The sequence below is a fragment of the Microtus oregoni genome, unplaced genomic scaffold, assembly GCF_018167655.1.
Source record: "Microtus oregoni isolate MIOR12 unplaced genomic scaffold, Mior012 000011F_ref0000422, whole genome shotgun sequence".
Taxonomy (NCBI): domain Eukaryota; kingdom Metazoa; phylum Chordata; class Mammalia; order Rodentia; family Cricetidae; genus Microtus; species Microtus oregoni.
Window position 1 is genome coordinate 21899974 of NW_024543070.1, and position 12329 is coordinate 21912302.

Genomic DNA, 12329 nt, shown 5'->3' on the forward strand with positions numbered 1-12329 from the left:
AGGACCAAACTAGATCCTCTGAATGTGGGTGACAGTTGTATGGCTGGGGCAGACTGCGGGGCCACTGGCAGTGGCACCAGGATTTTGGGGAACCCATTCTCTTTGGAGGGATACCTTGCTCAGTTTAGATATAGTAGGGAAGACCTTGGACTGTTCCCAAAGCAATGTGCCTTACCCTCTCTGAGGAGTGGATGGGGGATAAGGTGGGGGGTATGTGGAGGGATTGGGAAGAGGGGAGTGGAAACTGAGACTGGTAGGTAAAATGAAAGATAGTTTGTTTTCTTTTTTAAAAAAATTAAAGAAAAATTCTTCTTGGAAAGCCTTTTCTTCAACCAACCTGAGCTATACGATACACCCGACACTACTTTTTTAAAAAGCTCAAATACACATAACTTACTTCCACAAGAGTGAACCTTACACTTCATATCCAATTCCTGTTCTGCAGTACTGATAAATAGTAACACAAACAGGCCTAAGCTTTTCATATGCCACATTTACACCTGTCATCCATGAGGTTGAGAACAAACATTTCAAATCTTTGGTTAGGAGCACATTCAGTTGAGGTGAACTGCTTTTTTAGAAATAGAAAATGTTTAATTATTTGAATGCTTTGTCTTATGAACCATGACTATGAAAAAAAGAATCAACTGCCACTTTTTAGTAATGAAGAACATAACTTAAAACAAAGTGAGTACACACAAGCTAAGTGCCTGGCCTTTATAGCTATCATTACTTACACTTGAGAGGGTATTATCTCACTCTGCCACATACTAATAAATTCAAATTTCTCAAAGAAGCACCCAAATTCTGCTTCTTAATTCTTGCACATGACTGAAAGCATAACCTTCACAACTGTGAACAGTGGTTAGCACCCCATTCATGGCATCATCTTTTTCTGGACACGGTTCGCAATTATTTTAACAGAAGTAGAGTATAATTAAGAAACATTTTTGTATTTACTTTAGATTTGCTTCCCCTGCCACCCAAAATGAACTTTTTTCCCTCAAAAATTTTTATATTAAGTTATTTTAAGTTAAGTTACAAATTAGTATCGTATAATCTATAATTTATGACATCTGAGCACAGAGTAAGTAACAGCGAACATCTCACTAACAGTATATTGAGGAGGTGAAGGAGAAATACGAAACATTCTCTTCAAGTCTGGGAACCTAGATGAGAAACAGGAAAGCTTAACAGTCTCTACCTTCACCTTTCTCAGTTTGGCTGAACTTTCTTAAAACCAACACAAAAACACTCACTGCTTTCCTCTTTTGATGTTATCATCAGAGTCCGAGTCTTCAGCTTCTTTCAGCTGTGTTTCATTCTTCTCTTCCTCCAAATCCTCTTGGTTAAAACCCTAAAGGTACAGTGAGTTAAGCCCAACTATCATAACCACCTTACAGATTTCCTTCTTCAAACAATTCCCGACTTCTCACATTAACTAACATAGCCACAAAGGACAAAGTGTATTGAACAGGTATCAAGAGTGGTACAGCAAAAGATGCCCCCTTGGCCACTGGTGTGGGCATCTGCATTGTTCCAGGAAGCACTTCTATGCTTTAGTCTTTTATCATACATATGTCAGCATACTATTCGGAGGGTAGGACACTGACCTGCATTTTCCAAATTCTCCAACCTGAAATCCTTTTATTCTTTGTAAGGCTTTGTACTATTTCGTTGTATTAGAGAACTGCTACCACAGAAATGAAACAATGCAATTAAAACAATAATCCTAGCAAACTTACTGTAAATTCCTCTTCTTCTTCATCACCAGATTCTCCAAATATATCTGCAATAAGATTTCTAGAAAACCAAATATAAAACCACCCATCAGCTTTCTTACACTTGCATACGTATCATTTTACAAACAAGGTATTTATGGACAGTAAAATGTGCAGACCTTAGGCACAAAGGTCAATGGGCTTTAACAAACATAAGCACTCATATACCCAGTGCCCTAAGCAAAGAAGCCTATTTCTCCAGACACTTCCTCATAGCCTTTTCTCATGCAGCACTCAACCCACAGGTGAGGGCATTTTGTTTCATTTCCAACACTCCACTGACTGTGCCACATCCTCAACCCCTTACAGCCCTTTTAAATAAACCGTCCACCACCAAGACCCAGAGGTAACATGATCACTGACCCCAGCACCATAAATTTTGCAAGCTCTTAAACACCACATAAATGGAGCCATACCACACTCATTTCAATCTCCTCAGTCAACATATTGAGACCCACTCGTGTTGTAGTGTGTACAATACTTCAGCACCGACCCTAATCCTGAGACCCACTCGTGTTGTTGTGTGTACAATACTTCAGCACAGATGTCCTAAAGCCAAAGCCAAGCAGCTAGGCAGCTGAGGTCTTGCACCTCATCAAGTCCCTCTTCGCTACTGAAGAACCCTGAAAACCACCTTGTTTTCACTTACTCTTCTTCATTGCCTGATTCACTGTCACTCCCAAATAGGTCCTTCTCTTCATTTTTCTTTCCAGGTGATTCTTCTTTCCCTCCTTCTTCTTCTTCTTCACTGTCAGATGCTGCTGTCTTCTCTTTTTTACTTGACTTGTCTGATACAACATCACTATCAGAATCATCAGGATCAGAGACAACTCGACTCTTCTTTGCTGCTGTTAGAAAATACAATCACTTGTGTTATTTTGTTATATATTACTAAGAGTAACGGGCTGTGAAAATGTGAGCACTGGGAAAAAATCAAATAGCTAACACATGAATTAGAAAAAGAAGAAAGTTCCCAAACAACCGGTGTAACTCACTAGAAGAGTACTTGCCTAGCAAGCACAAGGTCCTGAGGTTCTATTCTCAGCATCAAAAACATACAAATAGGTACACTGATAGTCATTTTACACATTTTCTGCTGCTTTACCTAGGAAGGAGTGGCTAAATGATAAAGATATCACCAATGTACGCAAGTATCAGTGGCCACCTTTCTGTTTGCAGGACCACAGAAAATTAATAGTCTGCTTGGCAGACTGGGCATCCTTTCAGGGCTGTGCAGCCTTCAACCTAAACTGTGTATCCCCCATGTTCCTTATGGTAGCATCAGACTTCTGAGTAAGATGGTGGACCTGAGGCTGTTTCTGTAAAAAAGTAAGAAAAAGCTGACTGGACCTCAACAAGAGAAATAAAGAAAAAGCTTGGGAAATCTTTTTCCTAAGACACGACACGACTCTGGAAGGAACAAGAACAAAGACAAAGAATACAGGGCAGCCAGCCAAACCCGTGTTAGATGAAGTAAGCTAGATGAAAGTCAGGTAGTCATACCCTCAGGACAGTCTACAGCTCTTATGAGCCCCCAAATCTTTTGGGGTTTAAGACAAAGATTCTTCCAAGGGAAGGGAAACCCATGAATAATCACAGGGCAACAGCTAGGCATAATCTTGAGAGAGAATCTACTGTTACTGAGCTACCCCCAGGGTTTTGAAATCAGGAATATCCATAGGTCTGGGACTTGCTGTTTGGCTTGCCACCACCCTTGCATGAGGGAAGGCCCAGAGAGGCAGTGGTGAAGAGGAAGAAGAGCTAGATCATAATGGACCAATGTGTAGACAGCAGAAGGCTGCATCAGGCTAGGAAGTGCACAAATAAAGACAGGGAAAGGGAACAGATCTCATCACTGAGAAGTACCCCCGAGTCTGATAGCTCTGAGCCAGAGGACAGTGAATAGATCAAAGTCTGAAAGCATCTATCTGTTGTTCCCTGTGCCAGAGTCCAAGAACTCTGAAATTTCAGGGTGTACTTGATAGAAACAGCTGCATCTGTCCAGCAGTGTGACCAGTACTCAGGAGGCCTTAAAAATAAGAAGTTGGGCCGGGCGATGGTGGCGCACGCCTTTAATCCCAGCACTCGGGAGGCAGAGGCAGGCGGATCTCTGTGAGTTCGAGACCAGCCTGGTCTACAGAGCTAGTTCCAGGACAGGCTCCAAAGCCACAGAGAAACCCTGTCTCGAAAAACCAAAAAAAAAAAAAAAAAAAAAAAAAAAAGAAGTTGGCCTGGCAGTGGTGGAGTGCGCCTTTAATCCCAGAACTAGGGAGGCAGAGGCAGGTGGATCTGAGTTCTGTGTTCAAGGCTAACCTGATATACAGAGTTCTAGGACAGCCAAAGCTACACAGAGAAATCCTGTTCTCAAAAACACAAAAAACAGAAACAATGAAAAAAAATTCAGTGTTGCAGTTGCTTTCCACACTACCTTCCCCACTCCAAGCTAAAACAGTCAGTCTGATGAGTCTGGTAAGATTACAAGAATCTACCCAGTCCATAAAACATATATGGTATGCAAAGATCAGGCCAGTTAGAGACTCTGATACACCAAAATGAAAAACTGAAGACAACTCTGGTGCACAAGACACATAGACAATCTCAAAACACACAGCATAAGCTAAATTCAACTGACCCTCTCCTGTGCACAGAAGTGGCAATTTTTAATTTTTAAGGAACCATAAAGAAACTACATCCATACAGAAACTTTTTTCATGCAATTTTTTTCTCCTGCACACTTATGCAGGATTATTTTTTTTTTACTGTTTTGAATTTTTAATTCTGGCTGTCCCCCTTTACAACTTCATTTAATTTGCTTATGCATTTTTATTACCATTCTTGAACAAAATTTTTTCTTTTCCTTAGTTTCATATTTTTCTGTTTGACCTTTGTCTCTGTCATTCCCCATCCCATCATTAGCAGTATTCTGGTTTTACCTTGTTGGCTTAAAAAGAAATCTTTAAAATTCCCATTCTTACATTTATCTAATTTTGTTTGTAAAGGTTTTTATTACTAAAGTGTTAGTTTTCTTTTAAATTTTTCTCTAGTTTCTTGTTCTTTAGTCTTCCTCTATACAATGTCATCAGCTTTCCTCTATTATGCCTAATTTTCTTTGCCTTTCCTTCCCTGCCTTCCTCTCCCCACTGATCATTTGCACACTTGTCCTGGGTAATTTCTAACTTCACAGATCACTCCACAGTAGTTATGTCAATTCCTGTCTTCTGCCCACTGCTCATTAGGTGCAAGGGCTAAATTTAAGCCTCTTTCTAGATCTTGTGTGGTTTGATGATGTCACTGCTACAACAGTCTGTCTCCTCACTCACTGAGAGCAGACTGCTCAGTAAAATGATTCCTGCCCCAATGAAGAGAAGATATCCAAACCAGTAAGTACATAAATCACCACACAAAATACAAGAAATGTGAAAAAGCAAGGCCACATGACTCAACTAACAAAATCAAAAGGTACTGAAGCAGCTAAAATGACAAATAAAAATTCCAAAACCTTTTTCATAAAAACGATCAATAATCTGAAAGGATACAAAGCATAATAAATTTAATCCACTCTCAGAGAACAGAGTCAGCAACACACACGGGTAAAAGTCTACAAAATAGACGAGAAATCTGAATGGAAAAAGCAATACAGAAGAAAAACCAAGAACATTGAGATTTTAGGTTGTGGGGGTGTTGGAAACAAAAACTCAATGAATCAAATTATATGACCTCTGTACAGTATTTTCTCCTGCAACAACTGTTACTACAAAGGAATGTATGCTTTGTCTAAAAAGACAAGTTGCACAAAAGATATTAAGTAAAAAGTATTAGCTGTGAAAATGGAGTCCGAGGCAGCAAAGACTAACACTCCGCAGAGTTACAGTCTCTAAATAGAATCCCTCCAAACCCTGCTGGATGTAGGCATTCAACAATGTGTAACAGCTAACAAAGAAGGACTTCTAAGGCTCAGTTCCTGTCCCAGTGAAATGTGAACTAGCAGTCACAGAAGACCCCAGCCAAGGAGGAATTTTTTTCTTCAGTGGTAGAGCCAAAGTAAGGTACATGGCTTCTAATTAAACTCATTTGGTTACAAAAACAAGACAAAAACAAAAAATATCCATAAAAAATAAGAAGATATGAGGGGAGTAGTGGGAGTGGGATATGACAGGATAATGAGGTTAAGTATGATTAAAAAATACTATGTATTTCTATGTGAAAAGGCTATAATGAAATTAACATCACAATATACACTAAAATATAGCAGAAAAGGATCCACTATTTCAGTTATAAATACAGCCAGTAAGAAAAGCTACAGCCTAATAAACTTCCTTACATGCTTTTTCTTCATCGTCACTATCAGAAAGCACAGTAGCCTTCCGCTTTGCTACTTTCTCCTCATCCCCCTCCTTTTCTTCATCTTCATCACTATCCAGTTTCTGCCTTTTCGGTTCTTCCTCCTCCTCAGTGTCAGAGCTGTGGAGTCTTTTTCTGTCTGCACGGCCCTCTGACTCATTCTGCATTTCCGAATCTTCCCTCTTACTCTCTGCATCACTGTCGTCTGACTCTGGCTTGTGTTTGGGTCTGGAGGCATCCTCGGTTTCCGAATCACTAGCAGGTCCTTTCTGAGGCTCCTCACTTTCTGAGTCGCTGACTCGGGGTTTGGGGAGCTCCTCACTTTCCGAGTCACTGGCCTGTGGCCTTGGGGGCTCCTCACTTTCCGAGTCGCTGACTCGGGGTTTGGGGAGCTCCTCACTTTCTGAGTCACTGGCCTGTGGCCTTGGGGGCTCCTCACTTTCCGAGTCACTGATCCGAGGTTTGGGGAGCTCCTCACTTTCTGAGTCACTTATACGAGGTTTGGGAGGCTCCTCATTTTCTGAGTCACTGGCCTGGGGCCTTGGGGGATCTTCGCTGTCCGACTCACTGACCTGAGGCTGTGGAGTGTCCTCAGCTTCAGAGTCACTGGCAGCATGCTTTCTAACCTCTTCCTTTTCTGAGTCACTTGCATGTCCATTAAGAAGCTCTTCATTTTCAGAGTCGCTCCCATGCTGGTTGACATCTTCATTTTCAGAATAACTTGCAGGAGACTCTGCATGCTCCTCATATTCAGAGTCACTGTCCTTTGCCCTGTGAAGTTCCTCACTTTCAGAATCACTGGCATTAAGATTAGAGGGCTCATCGTTCTCAGAGTCTGTTCCATTAAGTCTCTTGTTCAAGCCATCTTCTCGATCGCTAGTTTCATTCTGAAAACATAAGAAAAATTAGCAATGTCAAAAAGGTAATGTAACCTTTAAAAAATTCCAATAATTTTTTTAAATGTAGGAATATGTGTATACTTTTTTTAAAAAAAATTTATTTATTTACTTATTATGCATACAATATTCTGTCTGTGTGTATGTCTGTAGGCCAGAAGAGGGCACCAGACTTCATTACAGATGGTTGTGAGCCACCATGTGGTTGCTGGGAATTGAACTCAGGACCTTTGGAAGAGCAGGCAATGCTCTTAACCACTGAGCCATCTCTCCATCCCCGGAATATGTGTATACTTAAAGATTTTTCATCCTATACCAATAAAGAAACATCACTTTAAACTAAGGCCAGTCTGTGAAATGGAATGTCACAGTCTGGCCCCCAAAGACAAGTATAATCAAACCTGTAAAGCATATTCCTACATGCAGAGCTCTCTATGTTTAAAAACAGACCCTTAATTCCTCATACAATTCTAGTTACCCAAAGAAATAAAAACATATAACCAAGTTTTTCACAAAGGTATAATCCTGAGTTCTATAAACTGGCATTATTTTAAGGGAAAAAAAGCTTCACTATAAAAACTTTAATTATTCAAATGTCAAACAGCATATACTCACCCATGAAAATCTCAACCAACACAAAAGTAGTTCCTATTCTCAAAGCACCTATTAAAAGTCAGCATTATAGTCAGGCAGTGGTGGCGCACGCCTCTAATCCCAGCACTCAGGAGGCAGAGGCAGGTGGATCTTTGTGAGTTGGAGGCCAGCCTGGTCTACAAGAGCTAGTTCCAGGACAGGCTCCAAAGCTACAGAGAAACCCTGTCTCGAAACAAACAAACAAAAAGGCCAGCATTACGTTTCCAGCTGGTTCACTTTCTCTTCTTAACAATACTTTTTAGGCCAAGAAAACAGGCTTCCACTTAAACAGAGGATGTGATGTACACCTATGTCAGTACTCAGGAGGCTAAGGCAGGAGAAAGAGAGCCTGAGGCCAGCTTGAACTATAAAGTAAGAGACCCTGTGTCAAAAAAGAAAGAAAGAAAAAGAAAAGAAAAGAAAAAAATAAAAAGGAGAGGAAAAGATTAAAGGGGCAGGGGACGAGAAGGAATAGTAAAGAAAGGGATACAGGGAGGGATAACTAGGCATTCTGAAAAAGTCATATGGAAACCTACTACTGTAGCACTTCCTAAAAGATATACACACTTAAAAGAGTTTAAATGGAACTAGTATATATAACAGTGCGACGATACCCTAACTAGATACTGCATGCTACCAAATAAAAAACGCAGTACCAACAGGATTTTTGTTTTGAGCTATTGGCTAATAGAGTCCTAGAGACACCCCCCCCCACACACACACACACAAACACTGTAAGTTATTGTCAATGCTTGACCCTATTGCTAAAGAGCTACATATCTGAACCACAGAACATGGAAAAATCTGCATGACACTCAACTGGTTGCTTCATCCCTACTGGCTAGCTTTCACAGCAACACTAGAGTACAAAAGCAAGCATCTGTCTCACTCAGCTGTGAAGCCTGTTACCTACAATAATGACTTGCCTGGCAAGATATGCCCACCAGTGCAGTAGTGGCACAAATGCTATGGGAGTAACTAACTACTTTTCTAAATTTAAGGCCTGCTCCATGAGATAGAATACATACTGACACGGTCAATAAGATCAAGAGCCTGTGGCTAAGTAGACCTATTACAGATCAAGGTTAGGAAAACCTACTATTATTCTGATAAATGAACACAACAATAAAATGATTCCTAATGATCTCCTGCTAAACCCAAACATCAGACCACATTACTCAACACTTCTAGTAACAGATGAAAATTAGGGGGCTGGAGAGATGGCTCAGAGGTTAAGAGCATTGCCTGCTCTTCCAAAGGTCCTGAGTTCAATTTCCGGTAACCACACGGTGGTTCACAACCATCTGTAATGAGGTCTGGTGCCCTCTTCTGGCCCGCAGTCATACACACAGACAGAATATTGCATACATAATAAATAAATATTTTTTAAAAAATTTTAAAAAATAGATGAAAATTAACACAGAGGTCAATGGATAGAGAATAAAAGATTCTGGAGTGCTCAGCCCTAAATGGGACATCTGTATCACACCTCTCCCCTCAAGGCTTAGGGATTTAAGTAGAAGAGGGGATAAAAGAGCCAGAGATGGTGGACGACTTCAAGGAAACTTCCAAACACAACAGGGCAGAAGCACATATGAACTCACAACCATTGGGGGCATGTCCAAGACCTACAGAAGCTTGATCCAGACAAATACCAGCATGGAGGAGGGGAAGTAGGTATAAGTGCCACTGAGGAGCTAATGACATTTGATAGCTCTTCAAAGACAGAACATCTTTCCATTATTGGACATCTGGTATGTTGACCACACTCCAGGAGTAATTGGCCAATACAAAAACTGGACTCAATGGATTTGAGACAGAAAACATGAAACTGGGTAAGGAGGTGGGGAGAATCTGGAAGGAATTGTGGAAGGAACATGAATATGATCAAAATACATTATAGGAAATTCTTAAGTTATCAAAACAAAAAAAGGAAAGAAAATAGATGGTTAGGTAGTCACAGGTAAGCATGTATCAACTAGGGAACACAGGCTAGATTCTGGGAGAGTAAGACCAACCTAATTAGACTAATACAATGTAACTTGAAATACCTACCAACCTTCCTTTCTTCCAAAAAAACTCTTTCAAAATAAAAGTCAAAGCCAGCCACAGTGAAACATACTTGAAATCCCAGAACTAAGGGGCAAAGGATAGCCACACATTCAAGGCTAGTTAGGGATATACAGTGAAAAACATGCCAGCCAGGGCTACACAGCAAGACTTCAGGAAGACACAATCAATATATTAGCTCTTTTTCTTTTGTTAAGATTCCAGCATCATGATCCTCAGCAGGCAGACAGGCAAGGCACTGGAGCAGCAGGTGAATGCTCCCATCTCTGCCCACAAGGAAGCAAAGAGCTTTAACTCAAAATGACATGAGACTTTTAAACCTCAAAACCTGTCCCCAATGACATACTTCCTCCAAGAAGGCCATATCTTCTACTTCTTCCCAAATAGCCACCAACTGGGCACCAAGTTTGAAGTGTTACAGTGGGTCACCATTAAGTCAGATCACAATAGACACAGAGAGAAACAAGGTTTAAGGTACAAACATGATATATACATCATATAAAAATAATGAAAAAGATAAAAATTAAACCTGCCAAAAACAAGTATTTTAGGATTTAGAGTAGTCTCAAACTTCAACTTTAATTTTAGAACCTCAATTTCCAATAATATTTTGTCCTAAGATGTATTAGCAGAAGCTCAGTAGGATAACTCAAATGGGAAAAGCACTTGCTACCAAGCCTAGTAACTTTTGCATTTGGTCCCCAGAATCCACATGGTAGGAGACAACTGGCTTTTCCAAATTTTCCTCTAAACTACAGATACACACACATACATACACACACACACACACACACACACACACACACCTTACAAGCATGCACATAATAACAACCTCCCCCCAAAAAAGAGGAAGAAAGCTAGGTCTTAAAGTGCACAGATGTAGCAGTTGGCACTACAGGACATTAAGACAGGATTTAACATACTATGGGTTATTTCAAAATAGAGATAATTGGGTCTTTTTCCTGGAGTACCACTGATAGTGTGATACAGCTCTAACCACTAAACCCTAAACTTCAATGTAAAAAATTTAAGTTTTAGTTGTATGTGGTGGCATATACCTTTAATCACAGAATTCAGGAGGAAGGGGTTTGAGTTTGAGGCCACATAGGGCTACATATTGAGACCTTGGGAGGGGGGCTAAAATTTAAATATCTCAGAGACAAGCTAACTGGCAAAACAGAAGCACTAAGAGACAAAATGAGTTGGACAGACCCCTCCCCAATTTATCTGCTACCCTCTAACCTGGATTTCCTAACACATTGTATATGCACTGCAAAACAAGCAATTATTACAAGGATGTTACATTTTTACTTATTTTTATAAAACAGGATTTCACTATGTAGCTCTGGCTCTCCTAGAACTTGCTATGCTGCTGTGAACTCACAGAGATCCATCTATCTCTGCCTTCCAAGCACTAAGATGAAAGATGTGCTCCACCATACCTGGCTCCTATCATTTTTAAAATGAGCTCTGTTACATCTGGGCACTCATCCAGTTATGTAACACGAAGGGAAAAAAAGAGCAATAGTCTCAGTCAAGAGCAAATTCTGGCCCTGTGAGTTCAAGGCCAGCCTGGTCGGGCTGGGCTGGGCTAGTCAGAAGAAGAGTAAAAAGCTTGTCTCAAAACAAACAAACAAACAAAAAAAAAGGAAGAACTAGTAAACAGACTCAAACAGAAGGCAAAGACATTACAGGATCTGAGGAGACTGTATTAAACCCATACAGCTAAAAGATTTGATGTTATTAAAATACTTGAAAAATTTAGACTATTTTTAGCAGCCAAACTAAAAACAAACTTTTTTAAAACAGAAATTAGACACAAGTATAGGAAACATTACAAATTACCACCAAAGTTTCTTTCTTTTTCTCTCTCTCCTTTTTTTTCCCCCCTTCAAGACAGAATTTGCCTGTGTAGCCCTGGCCATCCTGGAACTTGGATCTGTAGATCAAGCTAGTCTTGAACTCACAGAGATCCACATGCCCCTGCCTCCTGGGTGCTGGAATTAAAAGTGTATGCCAATATGGCAAGGCATGGATGGCACCACCAAAATTTATTTATTTAGATTTTTTCTTTCTTTTGACACTGTTTATATAACAGTCCTGGATGTCCTAGAACTCGCTCTGTAGACCAGGCTGGCTTTGAACTCAGAGATACGCCTGCTTCTCCCTCCAGAGTGCTGGAATTAAATGTGTATGCCACCACTGCCTGGCCAAAATTTCTTAAAAGTCATTTTCCTCCCAAAAAGGGTATCAAATTTACTATGTAATTGAGGCTAGATGACCATGAACTTCTGGTCCTTCCTGGGATTAAAACCATGCACAACTACATCTAGTTTATACAGCACTAGGGATTTGTACTCAGGGGCTTATAACATTGCAGGCAAGCACTCTATCAACTGAACTACACCCAGCCCAAATGTTATCTTTTTAACAAGCAAAAAGTTCCCACTTAGAGCTTTCAGGAAAACTGAGCACTTTGAGGATCTTGGGAAGCTTTAGAAATGTCTGATCTCAAGCTTTCTCTGTGATCATTCACACTGCAGTTATAAAGAACTATTGGTTATCTATCATAAATACATTGTTCATTTCAACATTCAAGTATCAACCA

General features: G+C 40.3%; 1 protein-coding gene across 3 annotated transcripts in view; it reads right to left on the reverse strand.

Moving 5' to 3' along the window:
- The window catches only part of Iws1 (interacts with SUPT6H, CTD assembly factor 1), a 33119-nt gene that overhangs the window by 13767 nt on the left and 7023 nt on the right, over positions 1-12329 (reverse strand). For all 3 annotated transcript variants that reach the window (XM_041660406.1, XM_041660405.1, XM_041660408.1), the window contains exons 3-6: positions 6103-7009; positions 2431-2629; positions 1746-1803; positions 1260-1357 (exon numbers count right to left, since the gene is read on the reverse strand). In XM_041660406.1, coding sequence (XP_041516340.1) covers positions 1260-1357; positions 1746-1803; positions 2431-2629; positions 6103-7009 — 1262 coding nt within the window. The remainder of the gene's footprint in view (positions 1-1259; positions 1358-1745; positions 1804-2430; positions 2630-6102; positions 7010-12329) is intronic.